Source organism: Simochromis diagramma, unplaced genomic scaffold (genome assembly GCF_900408965.1).
Source record: "Simochromis diagramma unplaced genomic scaffold, fSimDia1.1 OVJJ01000669.1, whole genome shotgun sequence".
Classification (NCBI taxonomy): Eukaryota; Metazoa; Chordata; class Actinopteri; order Cichliformes; family Cichlidae; genus Simochromis; species Simochromis diagramma.
Genome location: NW_024387458.1, coordinates 3,241,925 through 3,262,933, shown reverse-complemented (window position 1 = coordinate 3,262,933; position 21,009 = coordinate 3,241,925). Strand labels below are relative to the sequence as shown.

The following is a 21,009-nucleotide window of genomic DNA, read 5'->3' as shown; positions in this document are numbered from 1 at the left end:
ATTGTGTTTGCAGAAGGCTTCACGTAATTTAAAGTGACAAGCCCCTGTCTCGACATTCCCTCCGTCTCTCCTGATCCCCCCACCCCCACTGCCTCTGTTTTATAACCTTCTTTTCTTTCCTGCCATGGATACACACCGGTATGTTGCTGAAGAATTACATCTGTGACCACCTCGGACGCTTTTCTTTCAGACTGTACGGCTACAAATATTTCTGTTGCCAGGCTGAATCCACAGACTGGCAACATTTCGGATTCACAGGCGCGAATGCAGACGAGTCATGGTGATGCACACCCCGACCCCGACCATTTCCAGAACCGTGGAACTTTGAACACCATGGGAACTTTCTGAGTGGTGTTTACTCAGCATGGCACTATCATTATGCAGCTTTAGATGGATTTCTAATAAAATATGCATAAATTATACATGCAAGGGCATCTGTAGCTTCAAGCTGTATGACAGTTTCTTAACTTTGAGTTTATAAAGTCAAAAGTCTTGCGTTAGTGCATCTGTGCTGCTCAGCAGGTCAATAAGAGGACCCGACGGGACAGATCAATAATGCACAGAGGCTCCGGCCGTCGAACGCTACACTACAGGGCCTGTAATTTACAGTTTGTTTGTAGTCCACCGCCGGTACATTATGTGCCTGTGTGTCTCGATGCATCACTCCCACTCCCATTAGCTGCAGAATAAAGTCAGGGGATGTGGCTGAAAACTCAACAGATAACCTCTGATCAGATTGAAGCTCTGTATTTGATTCAAATACCACAGGGTCAGCGTACTTGCTGTGTTTTATCAGATCCTCCTGCAGTGCTGCTGCTGTTTACTTTCTTCCTCTCTCTCTCTCTTTAGAGGGTTTAAACACTTTCATCATGCACAGCACAGGGCTGCTATCCCTTAAAAGTGGATACAAGCACCAAAATCTGAGAGTTTACCCTGATGCCATTCATTAGAAAAATCCCATCAGCAGCTTGAATTTTCTTGAATTGTCAAAATAACCATCGAGCAGCTATTTTACTGCAGAATTTTGACATTTCTGAAGTTTCACTGATGATCTCTCTATTTCTGACCATGACTAAGTCAAATTTATTCCCCAGAGCTTCCTTTACTTATTTCTTTTAATGAAAATCATCACAAACCTGCAATGGATCCATCCTGGGGATGAACCTCCCACCTCAACCCTTCACCATCAGCTGCTCTTTGTTATGCAGTATGGCCCTCGAAGAACAGCAGCTATCTAAGCGAAGCCTTTCAGTTGAAGAATTTTGCCAACAAGTGGATTCTTTTATTGATTAACTTCACTTTTATAACTTAAACCTGACTGTCAGTGCTGTGCTCTCTGTTAAGGTGGCAGAGCAGATATATTCCCTCAATCCTCTTTTATGTGATTGATGATTTTCTTTGGCACAAAAAAAGGCCAAGACCTCAAAGCCAAAAGCTAAAAATGAAATACTCTGACGGGGTTTGCAGTAAAGGTTGAAATTAGAAACAATTTCCACAAATGAACCTTTTTATTTATATACTGTGCAGGAGAGTGAAATATTTCTGCTTCATCCTCTTACCAAACATTTCAAAACATGTGGTTCGGGTCATAAACTCAATGAGCACATGAGTAAGTCAGGTGTATCCTGTTCCTTATCCTCTCCCTGCACATTATTTTCCTTTCTGTGTCTCCTTATAACTTGTGCATAAATAATGAAACTAAGCCTGTTCACTCATGCAAACAGCGCGCCGACTGAAACGGATCACCTCCACGAGGCCAGCCGTGCTTTATGCGTCAGCGGTCACAAGGGGGCACTAAACTGTTCCCCATGCACGGAGACTTCATTCCCATTCATGTCACTGTTTCCTTGACAGACTTTGACACGTGTGTGAGGCAGCGCTGCTGTCATGTGATAGCGAGAGATTTTGCTGTTCGACAGTTTTTTCTTTCGCCTCTGGGTTCCTGGGATAGTTGCAGTTGTTGGAATAGACAGATGTTCCCACTGTTTTCACACGGGGTATTTTGCCGGAGGTGTGTTTGTGTAACAGAACGACAGCAGTGTGTGTGTGTGTGTATGTGTGTGTGTGTGCGCGCGTGTGTATAGGGGGAGAGAACAGAGTGTTTTGTTGTGTACTGTGCAGGTTGCTGAAGGACAAAGTGAGTTTTTATGGCTGTTACTGCAGTATCATCGTTGGCCCTCACATTAACACTCACTGCTGACAAGCCTCAAGGTCCAAACTATTAACTACAGCATGTTTACACAGTTGGATCAGTGATATCAGAGATAACCACCTCATTCACTCACAGCCCAATGAGCAGATTAAAGCACATCTGCCTGTCCATTCTTTTACCAGCTGACTATAAACAGCATGTACAGTACATGCTACTGGAGTCTTATAATGCTCATGGAATGAAAGCTCGAATGGTGGAATAACAAATGACATTTATTACATTTAATTTTTATTACATTAAAATTAAAAATCTCTTTCATAAGAGTGTGCTTTCCAAGAATCATGAGCAATAACAATTAAACACAGAAATGGCTTTAAATTTGTGGAGTTCTTACTGATCTGCTGTTTGGGACAGATGGAAAGAATCTCAAGACCTAAAACAATAACTTCCCACATTTTTTTTGATGAATGCAATTCAGTAAGCGAGACAAGAATAACCTTATGAATGATAACATACAGGTGGTTGAGTGCAACACATGACACAGCGGACATAATGCATACTGACTGCTATTTTGTTGCTAAATCTTTTGCATTGTTTTTAAGCAGCTATTAACCGCAGAGTTCAAATATCTGTTCGGGTGTAAAGGGATGAATCTGTGCCAGTTCATCCGATGGCTCCCACCTGACCATCACAGACTTGGTTGGGAAAGATGGCCAGAATAAAACAAAGATTCAGGCTCTTGTTGTCACCCCCCCAAAATGTTAAAATCCCATTAGTTTTAATTATCAACTAATCAAGAACTAATGATTTTTTAGGTAAATCTGTGATGGTCAGGTGGGAAATGTTTTAAAATGTTGATGAACTGAGATGGAATGACTCCAATTTCAAGTGAGTTTCTCTCTCGTGCAGCTGCTTTTCCTGTGGTATCGTGTGTACTGGTGCACATGAGCCTGAAAATCATGCCACTGTTTTCAGATTTCATCGTAAGACATGATCTTGTTACCAAAGACATTTTTCACTGTCTCACCATTCACTCTTTAAATTCCCCTCCCTTCCATCTTCTGGCTGCAGGTCGAGAGAAGAGAAAGGGTCCCATGATCTCTGCCGGCGATGCCGAGTTCCCCCGGGATTACCACACCCTGGCTGCCACTGGTGGCCGCGGGGCCCGACGGTTCCCCGACAACAGCAACGGGGGATTCACGTCGTCCTCGCTGGACCGCCGGCACAACTCTGTGGCCGCCAAGAGCCTGGAGGCCCTGAACAGCATCCACAAGGCTGACATAGAGCGTCAGCGAGACGCCATCATGGACCTCCAGAAAAACAAGTTCTCCAACAGCCCCAGCATGTCACAGGGCTCCCCCGCTGCGGGCCGACAGGTACTTTCACACTTTCTGCTCTGACGTGAACAAACCAAAAAGAAACAATGAGCGGACGAATACTTCCCTTTGTGACATGAGTAATTATAACCGCAGCAGTGGTGGTCTTGGCACTTTAATCCTTGTTAATTCTACTTATAATGAGCTAAATCTCTCGCATTCACTCCCAATTTCCATAAAAATAGAAGGTGGGATTATTTTCCTGTTTCCATCAATCCTCCTGAGGACGATTGGTGCAGGATACACCACCTTCATCGTGACTCATACTGTTTATCTTAGCAGGCGGAAAGAAGTTTCTAATCAGTCGGCTGCAGTTTATGTGGTTTCTTTTATAGTTTGTCAGGAAATCGAGCGAACAGTCCTGCGAGAATACCTACAGAAGGCAGCATGCATACGCAAAATGATGAAGGGAACTCAAATGGCAGGTTTTTTAAGTCACAGTAGACACTTTGCTTTCACTGTGAGCTTCTGTCTTGTCACTGATGACAACAGCTGAGGTTATTGGAGTTAACTAAAATGAAAATAAACCAGGCGTGAAAAAAACACATTATAAGAATAAAAACTAGAATTCTGAAATCAACAAAAACCACCTGAAACCAGATTTTACTGCGCTGTCACTTTAATAAAAGCCCTTTATCAATCCAACTGATCAACAGCTTAAACATGACTCGATTTTTTTTAACTCCGACCATCCAATCTACCAATCGTTTTTACTCAGAGATCGTGTGTTTAAATTCAGAAGACAGAAATTCGATATTTATTTTTACCTTCTCCTGTATAAAACTATACAAAGGGTCAGTTAAGGTTTGCTCTGCTGCCTCGGTGGGGGACTAATTAAATCGACACCGTATACTTCACCTAGTATGCTCAAACCCACCTCCTCCGGCTCCTTTCGATGAAGAGGTGTAGCAGCTCTACTCCGAGCCGCTCCTGAAGGAGCTGCTCACCCTGTCTCTAAGGGAGAGCCCAGACAGCCTTTGGAGGAAGCTCATTTCTGCCACGATCCTACTCTTTTGGCACGCACAGCTTGTGGCCATAGACGAGGGCAGGAACATGGCTGTTTGTGTTTCACAACTTCCTCTCATTACCACAGCAGACTGATACAGCATCCACACCACTGCAGAAGCTGTGCAAATACATCTGTCAGTGTCCCGCTCCACTCACTTCTCACTTGTAAACCAGAGATACTCCAGGCAGGAGAGGGCAATCCAGCCCTTTCCAGTGGAGAATCACGGCTCAGACTCAGAGGGGCTAATTCTCTTTCCATGTGCTTCACACTTGGCTGCTCCAAATCGCCCCAGCGCAAGCTAGAGGTCACGTTTGATGAAGTCAGGAGGCAAGGATCGTCTGCAAAAAGAAAAGAGGATGATATCCTCTGCCTCTGCTCCCAGCAAATGTGTCCGGTATCGCTGACAGGGCAGCATGTCACAATTCAAATCATAAATATATCCATACATATCCATATCATATGAAAGGAAATATATAAGACATTGGAATAAAATTAGTTTGACAGTGACTTTCATCCATGTAGCCAGCTCCTACGCGAACAGATCAGAAAGAGTAAATGAATTCAGTACAAAAAGCAAAATAATTGGTGGTCATAGGGAACAAAAATACACCATCTGTTAAAGTTATTGATGCTTTTCTGGTCCTGTGCAACATTTTAATTGGTCAACAGATTTCTAGGATTGAACTAGGACTGATTCAGTGGTTTTAGAACCTCCCAGTAAGGACTTGTTTCCTTATGAAGTCCTAATTTGATCAATAAAAGCTCATATCGTGTATGGATTATGACACAGAGCCACATCCACAGTTTTATACAAATCTAGAGGGGGGTGCATCCTCGGGGGAGGTATGAGTGCTCTCCGAGGGCTGTCGGCTTCTACATGTGAACATTTTCTTCCTGAGAGATAATAGCAGCACATCGGCGGGCCTGCAAACCCAAACAAGAGCATTATGTGGCGAGACGCCTCTGGGGCTTTAGACACACGGATGCAGTGGAGGCATGTTTACGACCTGCTCGCTGGGCCAGAAATGGCCACCTTCTCAGCGGTTATTACCTGAAAAACGTCAGCAATAGAATATGGAGAAAAGAATTGAAGTGAGACAGCGAGCGAATGTCAAAATGTGAGACACCTCCCTTCATCAAATCTCCTCCCTCCCTTTGCTCTGTCTTTTTTTTCTTTGCTTCATATTCTCAGCTTCACTCTGCCATCCATCAACGCATGCTCTCATTTGATACCTGTGACAGATGGTCTGCTGCAGCTCTTCTCTGTTCGGCTTTAGGGAATAGCATTCAGCCATAGGGGCTTATTTTCAGTCTTTCTCAGAAGGAGATGATGTCATATCTAAAATGCGGGGCTGGAGCAAACAGCACCTGCCGGGGCTACAAAAATAAAGAAAAACCGCCGTTCCTCTAATGGCCACTTGAGTCTGGTTTCAAAAACGAGTCAATCCCGACAGACTTAAAATGTTAAAATGTACAACTTTACAGTGGAAATAGACATTTTCAAAACCCAGTGTGTCATGTCACGTTGCTATGTCCATTTTTCATAGTCTGTAGGGTCATTTGTGTCATGAATAGATTCATTTATCAGTTTTCTGATTTTTACCCCTGGTGGCTGGAACATGTACACTATCTATAGAGACCAAACATACTTTTAGGGATGTAAAGTTGAAAATTTTAACGTGGGGTTTATTTTGGTTTTCCAGAAAACCTCTGCTGGCCATTAGAGGAACTACAGTTTATTTCACTTCCATCTTGACTTTTTTTGCATTTATCTTTATTAGCACCCAAGGTTTCTCTAAGTTATAAAAGCAATAGATCCAATAAATTTAGTCCTTTGTCAGGACACATCGTCATGTAAACTTTAAAAAGATCCTACTGTACTCAATCCTGGTGCCAACCAGTGTGATGCTGTACCTTATTAGTGAAGGAAGAAGCCTGAATGACTCATACGAATGGTCAGCTGAGCTGACCTGGATCTGTTGCCTGAGAGAAAGTCAGAGGGACTAAAATGTCTCTGGGTTTCATGAGAGGCTTTTCCAGGGTCACAGAACTGGACTTGGCCTAACTTTGGTTTTCTGTGCAGGAGAAATGAGGGCAAATCCAGGTAGGGTGCAAGCATGCCATCCAACTCACTGCAAGCCGAGTCGCTCTGACCAGCTGTTGTTTAAAGAAAGCTCCAACATATAAAGGAGGGCCAGAATCCAAAGTGCTTGTTGAACCCCCAAGTTAAGGTCAGGCTGTCCTCATTCTTATGGGGAAAAAATGTGCAGATTTGTCAAAGGCTCTACTGTGTCCTAGTTATACAGAAGACATTCCTGCACCGACTTCTGGAATTACTGAGATAGTGCTGTCAGTTTCAACACATTATTTTTCTGCAGCAAACGGGTGCATTTTACCCCAAACAGGATTATTATATAGGCCAAAGTCTGCATTTGGAGCTTTGAAGGCTGGTGGTGACATCAGTTGCAGGTTTGTCCATCCCATCAGAACATTTACTTTCCACGTTGTTTGGCATTTCTTTCACTTGCAAATTTTAGTTTTTCTTTCACTTCTTTTTAGTGCTTTAGAGACTAAAACTCGGTTAGAATTGGAAAAACATTGTGGTTTTTATAAAAACCTTCAGGAGAGAAATGAAAGAAAAGACAAAAATCCCTTCACAACAATATCCCTCCTTATTAATAAATGATGGTTTGGGAATGACGATCCCACCTACCAACACTATAACCCAGTTTGTGAATGAGCCACGCCGGCGGTTGTAACAAAACAGCAAAGACCAACCTGGTTGTTGACCATCTAACATCTTTACATAGGCTTCCTTTGTCTCTGAACTTGGACTGTTATCTCTCTGCATCCAGTGTTCCCATTGGATGAAGGCACTTGGTATATAACGGCGTGATGAAAGCTGCATCTGACCATAAAACATCCTCATCTGATTACAAAAAAATGGCTAACAACTTGATATTCACAAGTTGTTGGACAATAAGCGCCGCCTGCTTTAGTGTTTTATTCAAGAAGATATGAAAGTAGTGATTGAGCCCATAAACAAAAGTGTTTCCTGAGGTCAAAGATTCATAGTTTTCCAATAGACTTCTATAAAGTCTGATCTCTTTTTGCAACCGATCACCGCCCTGCTAGCCATGAGAAAGAATGTGTTATTAAGGTAATTCTGGATGGGCTTGACTTTTGAGACTCAGAAGCAATGTTCCCTCTAATTTTTCACGTGTCTGAGCGAACACACAAACTCCCTGAGCGTCCCTTGGACCACTGTGAGCAACAGCAGACGTGTGCACTGTGGTCACGCCAGCATCGAATCCATCCAAGTTACATGGTTTATTAAAATAATCAAATTACAGCATTTATGTTAGACTACTTTTAATTAACTGCTTTAGCCCACTTACAATGAAAATGTAAAAAAAAACTTGTCCATGACCTGTGTAGCATGTTAACACTATTGGAAGGAAAAATAACTTGAACTCCAATTTTGAAAACACAACTTTCTTTTTTTTATTTTATTTTTTTTTTTTTATAAAGCTCTGACTTGTATTATGAGTCTGTGGTCTGGGAGAGAGTCTGTAACTCTGCAAAATACAGTATATATTGACCAATGTTGGGCAATTAATTATATAGTTACTTCTTCAAAAAAGTAACTGAGTTATGCAAACAAAGTTTTTTGCAGCTGTTTACCTAAAAATGCAGCCAAGGCGTTTTTTTTTTAAATAAACATTTCAAACTATTTACAGAACAATCAGCTGTTCTGCATCAAATTATTTGTGCCACTCCTAAAAATAATTTCTGTCCACTATGAGATGAAGGAGAACAACAGCCTGATACCTGCAGGCCTGACAGCAGGAGATGTATCACTGCTGTAACACCTGTAACATTCAGCAGTCACCTCATGGTGTCTAACAGTTTGGTCAGGACTGGACCGGGACAAAAAATCGGCCCGGGCAGCAGTTTAAGCAGAGACAGCCACGCCTCCCTCTCCCCACCCACCACTTCTAGCTGTCCTGGGACACTGAGGCATTCCCAGGGCAACAAACTCAATCTCTCCAGCCTGTCCTGTGTCTGCTCCGGGTTCTCTTGCCAGATGGGTATGCCCAAAGCACCTCACCTATAAGAACGTGTCCTCTGTGCCCCTCCCAAATGCCCGAGCCTATCTCTTAGCCCAGGCACATTTATGTATTATCACCTAAAGCAAAGAATTGCTGAAAATATCACAAATACTTTCAGATGTATTCTAGTCCCGACCTCATGAACTTTGTCTGTTGAGCAATGAGCAGCTGTGCTATTAATGTCTCCTACAGTCTGTGGCGTCATCCCTGTTTACAGCAGAGGAGTCCTTCCTCCTCTTTGCTCTGTGGCGGGCGGCTAATGCACAGACTGATTGATTACCTGTCCTGATTCCAGCTCTGTATTTAACACAGGCTGAAATTGATCTTCTCACATCACCCCGAGAACGAAAGCAAACAAACCTGAGCATTCTCCCTCTCCTCTTTCCCCTCCATGTGCTGCGTTTATTTACCCAGACCACACCTTCTTTCTACTGATGAAACAGGGTGGACCGAGGGAGAGGGAGAGAGAGATGGAGAAACAGGTGGAGTCTGCTGTCGTCATGGCAACCCACCGTTTCCCCATATAAGGCAACTGAGTGATATCATATGGTTGGCAATGCCTGGGCTTTGGAAGGAGGCACACGCTGTACTGAGTGAGAGGCGGCAGCAGCGGGAGAGAGAAGGAGCGACAAGGAGGGAGGGGTCGTTTTATCGTCTCTGTCCGGGATGGAGGGGGGCAAGATAGAGTGACAAACACAAGAGGACACAGAGAGAGAGAGAGAGGAGGAAGAGGAGGGTGAGGAGGAGGAGGAGGGGTAGGAAGACGTGCTAACTGCCTCTTAGGCGCTACTACGGGCACCGGCGAGGGGGGACTCTGGCGGATTCTCGGGGCAAGGGAAAGACACACACACACCAACACACTCACACACACGGAGAAGCCGCAGTGGAGAAAAAATGGAGAGGGGGGAGGAGGAAGAGGGAGGCGTGTGGAGCGGGAGGATGCGCCGTCTTTAAGTAGAAACGGTAACTCACTCTTTTTCCTGTGTGGTGCTGCCATGACTGTGACGCTTGGAAGGTGATGGAGAGGAGGGTGGTGGAGTAAAAGTAAAGGTGTGTGTGTGTGTGCTCCTCATGTATGTGGATGCAAAGCCAGGTAGAGCTGATGAGTGCACACACCTCTTGTGTTTGAGTTTGTGTGTGTGTGTGTGGTTTTTTTTTTAGAGGGGAGGGTCCAGTTGTTGTCATGTAGTCAGGTGAGGGTCAGGTGTGTCCGAGGTGCCGCAGTGATGCATGTGTGGACGCGTGTGAGGCTGGGAGTGCACATGTGTTGATGTGTTTGGGCTTGGAGAAGGAAACAGAGTGATGTGAGGGAGGGAAGGTGGGGGTGACGGGGGCACAAAGATGGCTAGTTGGCATGCAGGTCAGGCGTGCACGTCTCTCTCTGCTCATCCCTCTCTTTCCTTTCTACGAGTCCTGCCTGTCTCAGCGTGTATGTGCGCCTTGGGATTTCAGCTCAAGTGACTGAGAAATATTGCAGGCAGTAATCACCGAGTCACGGTGCATAGGGGGCCTGTTTGCGTTAGATGAGACAGGTTTTATGTTCCAAAAAATGTCCGCTTGTTGGTGCATTAAATTATCTGTGGAGTGACTTGGCGGTGGATTCCTTTTCTTTTCTTTTCGCCACTCCAATTTAAGGCGAATAAACGTGGCGAGCAGGTGATTACCCAGCACACAGCTCGGTGCGAATGGGAACGTGTCAGAGATTAGAACACAATGGGTGCTTGACTTTGCAATTATCAGATGTTTGTTGCTGTTGCTGTAATTCACACGAGAACCTGGGAGAAGGACGGTGACATTAACGCCTATTTTCCTCCTGCTGACGTGTAATTATGAAGCCGGCGCGCAAAAGTGCCTCCGAGCTGAAAATGTGAAGCCAGCTGGAGGTTAGAGGTTGTAAGCTCTACATATAGAGAAATAATCCTTGACAGGATTAAGTTTCTTTGGAGAGAAATAGTCAGAAAGTGAAATTGGGATACATGAATTTTATTTTGATGGCAACCTTTTGATGACGAGAGGGCAAATTCAGGCAGGATGGCGATTAAACCAGAGTTTTTCCTACATCCTTTTCCTGCCGCTTGCATTGTAATGAAAAGTTTTTACTTACTGGGGTTTAAATTACTCGAGCATAGCAGACATTTCTGCGTATCAAATAATCAGAAAATGAATAACTTTTATTATCAAATAAAGAAACACACACATGCTGGATGTTTTTAGGAGAAAAATATGCATACTAAATGTGCTTATGTGTGCAGCTACCCCCCCAAAAGCCCATTCTCAGCCAGGAAAACCCCTGTGTATGAGATATATTGCAATATTTTATATGAAAGCAACATGTGGGAGCAATAAAATCTGTACTGATTACATTTAAAAGCAGTTTCACACAACAGAGCAAGTGTTGAAGAGGTTAAAGCTTTAGCCATCCTTATTTTCTTCATTTTTATGGGCTAAATTTCAAATAAGCCAGTATTTAAACACACATTTAATCACATATTCTACCTGTCATATGATCAATGCTAAACTTGAATGAAAAGGGAAAAGGAGGAAGTTAAAAGCTCCCTCTGAGATTTCTTCATTTGATGAAGTTGTAATATTTGAAGATGTGTTATGGTCAGTATTGATATGAAGGTTTCTTCCTTCCATATTATACTGGAATATTGATTTCTATCCAGTATTCTATATAATTAAGCTGAAATCTTCTACATTTTGAATATCAGACCTGTAAGTCACTGAATGGTGATTTAATGGCCACAAAGACTGTTTGGGAAGAAGATTCAAGGGTAACACATGAGGCTGATGATGGGAACAGGCTTTATTGAGTCATTGGTACCGAATCAGTGATATGAGGTGATGATGATGTTCTTTAGTTATACCAACATAGCTGCCCATTGGCTCATGGGAAACGCCGGCAATACAATAGGACCCATTTCTAGCAGATGAGGGGAAATGCAATCCAAATAAATCCAACATCAGCTTCAGACTACACACCCTGATTACGGCTGGATGGGGAGAATGTAGGACGGCTCTTTGCGATGGGAACAAAACTGTTCAAACCTCTATTGTAAGTCTTTATGAACAAAAAGCAGCGCTGCTTCTTGAACTCAGCACGATGTCTAAATAGAAAGACGAGTAGGTTCAAAATTCTTCCCTTGATTTCTGCACGTTGAACCAATAAAAACACGAGCTGTCGGGCGTTTTTTTTTATACCATTAAGCATCGTACAACTTCAATCAGAGCACAGCAGAGGAGAAACGATGTCGCCTCTGTAGTTTGTTGGAGTATATAGTCAGTATTACACACATGGCTCTTTTATGCTCCATGTTTTTGAAAATTGCAAACGACTGCCTTCTTCCCGATGATGTCGTGTGCGTTGTGTAAGACGCCCTGCGTGCTTCGCTGGGGAGGAGTGAGCAGTTTACCAGATCTCTCAGGCACGATGTTATGACTCTAATATGTCACAGTGACCTTTAACAAATAAGGCCAGGAGATTAATCAAATTTGACTTTCAGTTCTGGTTTCTGGCTTCGACTGGTTATAAAATCCAAATAATTGTGATTAAAGACTTCAGCTGCAAAACTAACTGTAGGTAAACCTGTGGAAGGGTTAATAAGAGTTGCATTTGTCTCCTGGTCACTTGGGGCCTTTCACCTAATTTGAAAACTGACAGCCAAGTCACCGCTTTCTATTGGCTTCCCTTTGCCTCCATCAGTATGACATCATGTGACAGAGATGGCCACCTTCGCCAGAAAGGCTTTATGGTTAAAAAACAGGTGCTAGTCTTTGATTTTTTGCTCCCTATCAGAGTACTCTGTGTCCCCAACAGAGCTTCTTTTATCCATTTACTCTCCAAACGAATTTTATTTAAAATGGTAAAATGCTTGTGCGTCTGTCTCTTGGATCCTTCTGATCATATAGATAAGATAAAAAAGCAGAAGAGAAAGCAAAAAAAACGAATACATTTGGATTAAAAATGTGCTTGTGTGAGTGTTAAATGTTTGATTGGAAGTGTCTGAGTTAGGCTGAGGCACACTGAGGCTGGGTGGCATGAGATCAGGTACAGCATGATGGCTCTGTTTTGGTCACCAGGCTTGGAGAGCGGCCTGGAAGCCTCACACTGCTCTGAAATCTGGGTCACGACAGCCCACAGGCCTGTTGAGGTCTTTGTTTCCTCTGCCCTGCTTCCTTCACTCCATATTTAAAAACAGCGAGATGAATTTTGCAAAGTTTAAACTTGAGTTTCCAGGAGAGACAAGAGAAAATACTGGGGATCTATACAGCTCCCAGAACAGCTGCTCAAACAAGAATTAAGTTCCACCTACACCTTCATTTTAATTATTAAGGGAATTTGTTATTTCAAAGCTCTCACCGCGTTTTAATGAAGTTTAGACGCACCGACAGAAAGAAACCCACCTGTGCTTTATTAAAAACACCCCAAACTGCAAGTCGGTATTCAAATTAAAAGCCCTGAAAGCACATTTTCTCAATCAGCTTCTGACTGGGAACGAAGCGCTCCAGAGTGAACAGTTTCTGCTTTTTACATGACAGATTTTCTATATTTCTGTTTTGTTTTCGCTCTGCTCGTCTCACTGGTGTTCAGTGTGAAAAGGTGCTTCCACGTATGTCCACCCACCAGTCAGTATTTTTGGCAGCTTTTTAAACAGAAATGCCAAATGACAGTAGTGTGCTTGTTTTTGAGAGTGGAAGTCTCAGCAAACTAGAGGTCATTGTGTTTGAGGCTAAGACACCTCTGAGCATGTTCACATTCCCACTCATGAGTAGTCATTGTGGAAAAATGTTCTCATAAACATATCTGCTGTGGCAGGTACCAACACAAAGGTCAGATTCGGTATTTTGTAAAGTCTTTATACGTGGCAGGTTTGGGGATGAGTGCGATCCAGTCACAGACTGTATGAAAAAGATGGTTTTGCAGATTTTCGCCACCGTATAAGACTTGTAATTCTGCCTCAGGGTCACGGGGGGTCTGGAGCCTAAGCCTGATGCCGGGCTACACCCTGGATAAATCACCAGCAGGGTCAACCGAGAGAATTCAATTCATTTGGATGCAATTCAGTTTTACTTTCAGTGCCAAACCACTACAACGGTCAACTCAAGGCTGTTTATACAATACAGTAATAAAGAGAAACCCAAAACAAACAAATAATCAAGTGAGCAAGCACTTGGTGACAGTTGGAAAGAAAAACCTCGTTTTAACATGAAGATCCTGGCTCAGGGAGGGGCAGCCAGTTGGGGACTAATCACCAATCACCTTTTTGTGTGGCGTTTGTGGCTTCCTTCCACAGTCCGAAGACATACAGGTTCTTTAGTCCTCTGACAGACCGGCAACCTGTCCAGGGTGAACCCTGCCTCTCACCCTGAAACAGCCCTGGGATAGGCTCCAGTCCCCTTGCAATACTTAATTGGATCTAAAATAATATCATTACCCATATAATGTAAATACAGACTTTATTTTCATCTAAACTGTAATTTGCATCAATGTGCTTGAATTTACTTGAGTATCTGTTTTGTAGAACAGAAGCAGAGAAAAACAAAGGAATTAAAAAATGTAAAAACTAGCTTTTTCTGTTGCTGCCTTTACTGCAGTGACTTTCTTCTGAATTCTTCTGGACAGTATAAAGATGGAAAGCAGTCAGTGAATCTAATCAGTATCGTTTTAACATTACCTTAAATCTAATTTGATCTTTTCTACCCTTTATGCAATCTAAAACTGACCATGAACACCACAGCTGCTCCGCACCAGAAAATTACTGTAAACTAATGATGCAAACTAACCCCCCCCTTTTTTTTAGCTGGTATTCTATTTTTGCGAGGTGTTTCACAATAAATAGTTGTTCAAAAAAGCTCTAAATAAATAAGGACATTACATGTCAGCTTTAAACTTCCAGCCTATCAAATGTCACTGAGCAGTGTTTACCTTTAAATCTAATCTCCATTCTTCCACTCCTGACTTGTCTTTCTTGCATCTTTCTTGCATCTTTCTCGCATCCCTGAGTGAAGTTATCTCACTTTCCTTTCTCTCAGTTTGAAATACAGCAGCTGTACTTTTAGCTTGCAGACACACTGTGTATCAAACAGGACAGAAACAGTTTGTGTGTTTGCTGCTATATGAGCTCATAGAAATGATGTATTTGAAAATAAATGCCACTTAAAAAATGTTACTTCGCTTTATGCTTTATTCTTCATTCCAGCCCACTCTGACGTCTGAATGTAGTAAATAAAATTATGCATGGATTATGTGGGTTTTTTTTTTTTTGCCTCTCATTGTGTCTAATAAGCACCAATACTGGATTTTCTTTTATGTTTCTTTGTCCATTCATTTCTGGAGGCAAACAGTGATGTAAAAAAAAATAGCTCCCCTTAGTTGTCTTAAACCTAAAGTAATGAGTCTGTAGGGAGTAAAAGTAAAACGTTCTCAGAAAAGCAGATACTCAAGTAAAGTACAAATTCCTGGAAAAATGAAGTATTTGTTAGGGTCCACCTCTGCTGGAAAGCTGTAGTTTTTTTTTTTTTTCTAGTTAACTGTAACTGGTTAACTGGTTTTCTAGGGTTTCCATCTCCCTGCTCCCTCCCATCCTGCTGTTTCTCTCATATAACTGCTTTACTTCAGTTATGATTGATTGGACTGAACGTTTGTTTAATTTCACCCAAGTTGACAGATTTTCTATGAAACACAGTCTGCACACTAAATCCGTAGTGTGGCTTTTTTACAGTCTTCCTTACTTCACCCCAAACCAGTCACTGCAGATGGCCCCGCCCCTCACTGAGCCTGGTTCTACCAGAGGTTTCTTCCTGTTAAATAGGAGTTTTTCTTTCCCACTGTCACCAAGTGTTAGCTTATATGGGGCCATCTGGTTATTGAGGTTTATACTCCATTATTGTAAGTTCTTTAGCTTAGAATATGATTTCAAGGAGCAACATGGCAGCTCATAACAACAAGCTAATTACTGCATAGACACTCCAGCTAAATGCTGAATGAAGCAGTTGCTCTCTGAGCTGTTGTTTTCACCATTTCAGGTGTCCTTATGACAAAGATGCATTGAAGAGTGAGAATAAATAGCGGCAATTCGAGCCACATGTGTGATTTTTCTTCTTTCTAGATTTGTACAATGGGTAGCTCAGTGCAGTTGGAAAGATAATTATTGATTTCATCTTCTGGAATCAATAACTCATATTTGAAATATTGTAGAAATACAAACAATGTCTCTTTCCAGCTGTAGACAACGAGTTGTAACATTTTTCATCAAAATTCTCTGATCTGGACAATTTGATGAGAAAGTGTGCAGAATGAGAGATGTGTCCTGAAATGTCTACAAAGTGCAACATCAGAAAAACTGAAAAAGTACAAAAAAATTCTATATATGAGATAAAATCATTTCACACATCACTGTTGGTCTCCTGCTGTTTATTGTAGAAAACTGTTGGGGAAAAAAACACTTTTTCCCATTTAATTCCATTTAGGAAAAATATTTGTTACACTGTATAACTTCAGTTATCTAATGTCATCTAATGACTTCACGCATCAGTAGTCTTGTGAATATGCCTGCCAGATTAGGCCATAACATCTGGAATCCCCAAACCCTCCTCACACACTAAATGGGGTGGCTGTAGCTCAGGAGGTAGAGCAGGTCCTCCATGAATTAGAAAGGTGGTGGTTCTATCTTTGGCTGCTCGAGTGTGCATGCCAAAGTGTCCTTGGGCAAAATACTCAACCCCAAGATACTCATGTATGTGAATGTTGGATAGAAAGCACTTAGGTGTAGAAATAAGCGCTTGGGTGAATGAGGAGTGTTGAACAAAGTGTTTTGAGAACTTACGTATAGTAGAAGAGTCCTGTATAGGAACTGGGATTTTACCATTTAAATAGGAAAACCTAGTCAAAGAGATTTTTTTGAAACATGCTGTAAACATGTTGGACATTTTAACATGGAAGTCTTTTGGAACCGGCCTCACGTGACCATTAGAGGAACTTTTTTGGCTTTATTTTTTCATCTGGGAGGTCGTCAGATCCATTTTCTGCTTGTCCAGCAAGGGGGTGTGGCCAATTCTAGGTGTCATTGATGTCATGGGCTGTGAGGTGGGGCAAACACAGGACAATTCACCTGTCTACAGTAAGCATGTAGTTTTTGTCATGTTTTCTGAATTAGGTGCAAGTGCAACGAATTTGATACTCTAGTTACGTGAGAGTTTCACGACTCTTCTGTGATCCTGACTTTTTAAAAATAAAATCTGTCCATAATCTGGCAGACAGGCATATAAAGACCTGGCAAAGCATTCAAAAACACCTCTGTGGTAGATTCAGCTACAGCAAGTGAACCTAGGATCACATTTGTTCTGCACTGTGTTGACTTTTTCTCTGGACTTTAACTTTGTTGCTTCCTTTTGTAGTCATGAATATTTGATGCCATGCAGCAGTGTTGTAAAGCGCTGGGGCAACTGCATTACTATGATCAGTTCTGCACACTCACTTCTCCTGAAATTGTTGCAAATCGTTTGTTGTCACAGCTTTTTGTAGATTTTTTAGAGTTCTGTATTGAAGACAGTGCAAACTGAGATCTGAGCGTGAGAAGATAGCTTTGCAAACACGGCGCTCTGTGATATATTAGAATGCACTGAAAGGTAATTGAGCTGGGAGCAGTTAGGAGAGGTGTGTTCTTCCACATGAGTAATGATTTATTGTAGTAATGTAGATGGTAATCATACAGCACAAAGTAATTGTGGAGAGGGAGTTACGCTTCTCAACTCAGTGCTGCTTTATTTTGTAAACAGCTAATAGCCAAAATGTGCTGTGCTTTAATATTTTTCCCTTTAACCTTTGTTCTTGACTTGACTTGGTTATAAGTCAGACATTCATCATTTACTGTTGACTCAACCTCTCACAGAGGCCTGACATCAATCAGATATTACTGAGACGTGTTGTCAAATAGCAATAAAATGCAATTATTAAACATGTGACATCTGGCTTGGAAAGCTCCGTGTTGTTGATTTTAAAGGCTTACTTCTATGATGAGTGTGCTAATTTAAATCCCACTTGGTAGATAACAATGGAGTAAGGTCAGACTGTATAGTGTTGTTGGCGGTGAGTAAGCCCAACTGTTTTTTTTTTTTTTTGGAAAATAAACGAAATAAATCCTGATCACAGATCTCTGCCAACGCTTTTTAATTCTCTCAGTTCGTTATTTAGATACTGGAAAATATCAACATTCTTCAAGTCCTCCGCTTAAATGTTTGTTGTTGCTGCTTCAGTGATCTATGAGGGATCTGCTTGGTGCTTCTGGTCCAAATGCAATTATGGGAATGACTTTATTTTACTTTATTTGACAGAAAGCTATTCCACAGTGATTTTTGACCATTAGATAAACAAATGTCTCTGTAAGTGAATGAAGTCCCGATTTACAGCATTGGTTAGAATCATTTCTACAGTTTTAGTTTGAAAATTAAACAAAAAAAAGGAAAATTCAGGTGGAAAAAAACATGAATTGGAATTAAAAAAAAATAACTGGAGAAAACTGAAATAACTTTAATGTAATGTAATATGCTTTGTTCATATTGTTTAACATACTGTCATTAAAAATGTCTTAAATGTTAATATTTTTAAACATTTTAAGTATTTGAAGTAGAAACAAAACAAAAATAAACTCGAAATGAACCTTCAAAACCAATGAAAACGACAAAACTACGACGACACACACAACAAAAGTTTCTCTTTGTAGGGATACCCCATATTAACCACATACGAGAGTGTTTCTATTTTAAAATATCACCAAACTGCTCATTAAAAGACAAAGACAGATGACTTTTAACCAGGAGAGCTGAGTGCACGATGCACGGGGGACTGTTGAGTCATTGCTGCTGGCATGTTTGGTTAAGCTTAGGCACTAAAAAGTCTCAGATATGGAAGAGACTGTGATTTGGTTACAGACAGAACATTTCGTGATACCAAACACATGCTGGTTAGTAGCTGACAAGTTGACAACAGCAGCACATATTTTGCTGCTGAAGGCAAAAACAGCCTGTTGAGAATCAGCATCAAATACACACACAGTGACACGCTGGTAGACATTTTTATTGGGTTATTTTTCATCTACCCACAAGTTCAGTAGTCCGTGCAGTGACGACTTAACTGTTGTCTGTTTTTTTTCCTGCCAAATATTAAAACAATTGAAATAAAAGGTTCCTTGAAATAGAAAAAGAAGCTACGTGTCGAATAACAGACTTTTCATACACTGCAAAGGGGTCTTCAGAGTACCAGCATCCTTTATGTGTATTGTCTTTCTCACTATCATAAAGATTTGTATGAACATGCCTGTCTTTAGTTCACTCATTCAGCCAGCATCTACATATAAGTGAAAGTTGAGGAAAATAGTGGCCGGTGATTTCTCTCTTCATTCAGGAAAGACTGGCTCTGATATCAGTCATCATCGAGCATAACATTTATTCAGTGTAAAAGCTGTGGGCTTTACTTGAGTGGTTTCACCCTTTCTAGCAGATGTTGAACCTGCTGCAGGGATTTGAATTTCCCCTTCGGCTACAAGAGCAGATGATGAGGTCTTCAGTCAGTGTTCGAGTCCATCCTGCAGGTTTTTAATGGGACCTGGTGTTTAAGTTCTTCCACATCAAAGTGAGAACATTTTGTTTGGTTTTGTGCACAAAAGTGTTCGATGGGAATAGGTGAAACTGTTTTAAACTGTTTTAAAAAGTAAGACTTCGTAAATTAGCTCATGCGTCAGTTCAATAAGGAAGATCTGGATCCCTCATCTTCCTGTTTGCTCGGGTGTTCAGCCGCCAGTCTGTTCTTTACATCACTACCACTTTCCCACGCTGTCAAACTCAAAGCTGTCATCATTTCATTAATCCAGTCGTTTTCTTTCCTGCCTTTTTTTAGCCAGTCAGCCTCCAGTTTGCATCCTTTATTCTTTCCCTCGTAAAGACGAGGCCTGGCGACGTCCATGGTACCCTTAAGGACGAGTTTTGAAACTTCAGTATACATAAATAAGGACTTGGTTTGAGGACTATTAAAATAGTTTCCAAGGGTAGCTCCAAAGCTAGAGACCTAGACCCTATACTGCAGGTGCCCAGTCCTAAATCCTGTCACCACTGGGATTCCATTCTGCCACAATGGATCATTGGAGTCTAATTGCCAAATACATTCATTGATTTCTCTGTCTCAATAAATCATGTTCAGTTCTTCCAGATGAACTAACAATTGCTAGTTTGCTGAAATCATTAAGTAAATGAGGAGATTGATGATGCTACTGAAGGGTTCCCTATAAACTTCAAAAATAGGATTGGTTGTAAGGGATTGGACAGCCTGCCTGTAAGATCACTAATAACCCAAACAGTTACCACCATGGACTTCTTAAGGTGGAGCAGTTCACCCTTTTATAATGCACACTGTGCTTCTCAAACATAACAACAATACAGCTGCTGCTGAGAGATGGAAAAGCACTCTGGGAAGTTTATTTCTCACTTCCAGTTTGGATAAAAAAGAAGGTAGACTGTCGGAGAGCGTTATTCACATACAGTAATGAGTGATTTAGCCGGCTGTAATTAGTGACCATAGAGAGATGGATGTCTGCTAAATGGCTAAAACAGTATTAAATTATGGTGTCATAGCACAGACGTCTTTCATAGACTAACCCATTCGTTTGGACGAGATAATCCAGTGTCTCTGAAAACTGCTGAACTACACACACCTTAATCTAGGCAGATTAAATTTATTGCACATCTAATAATATTGGAGACAATGCTTTAACATAAGAATTCCTTTGCTTTGCAGGCAAGTAACGCTAAGTTATCCGCTAATCCTAGCTTGTTTGGGCTGCATTCATAAAGTTGAATGAGAGGAACGCAGAGATGCAGATACCTGCTAATTAGTGCTAAATAATCAACTGTTGCACACATTTCTTGGACAGTCTATTCTTTGATGGCTGTTTTAATCAACAATACTATTGAATATTCACTGGGAAGTATTAGACTGTACTAAAACTATCCTCAAATGTCCAGCACGTCTGTCTCCAGTGGATCTAATTTTTCGTCTTTTGAACTTTTTGACAACTATCATCTTTTGATTTGCATATTTTTCCATTTTTTGGAGGAACGTGTCATCTCAAAGACAGATGACGTTTATTGATCTGATGCCTGGTTGTTAATGAGTTCTTCTTCCATTACTGCCACCTTCTAGCTGTAGGAGCAACTTACATCCCCCTTGTACTGAAAAACCAAAGAAAAATATATATATTCAAGAGAAAACATAGTTGGTTAAACTTCAGTATTTTCTAACTAACTTAAAGGAAATGTAAACATTTGAAAATCATGGTTCTTCCCATCTGTACCTCAAGTTATTTT

The 21,009-nt window shown here is 41.5% G+C and overlaps 1 protein-coding gene across 9 annotated transcripts in view; it reads left to right on the top strand.

Moving 5' to 3' along the window:
- Window positions 1–21,009, top strand: part of LOC120723060 (SRC kinase signaling inhibitor 1-like) — a 134,594-nt gene that overhangs the window by 47,950 nt on the left and 65,635 nt on the right. For 8 of the 9 annotated variants that reach the window (XM_040014348.1, XM_040014350.1, XM_040014347.1 and 5 more), the window contains exon 2: window positions 3,224–3,528. In XM_040014348.1, the coding sequence (XP_039870282.1) occupies window positions 3,224–3,528 (305 nt within the window). Of the gene's footprint in view, window positions 1–3,223; window positions 3,529–9,149; window positions 9,613–21,009 lie in introns of those variants that run through there. The other variant, XM_040014355.1, reaches the window with a different exon arrangement.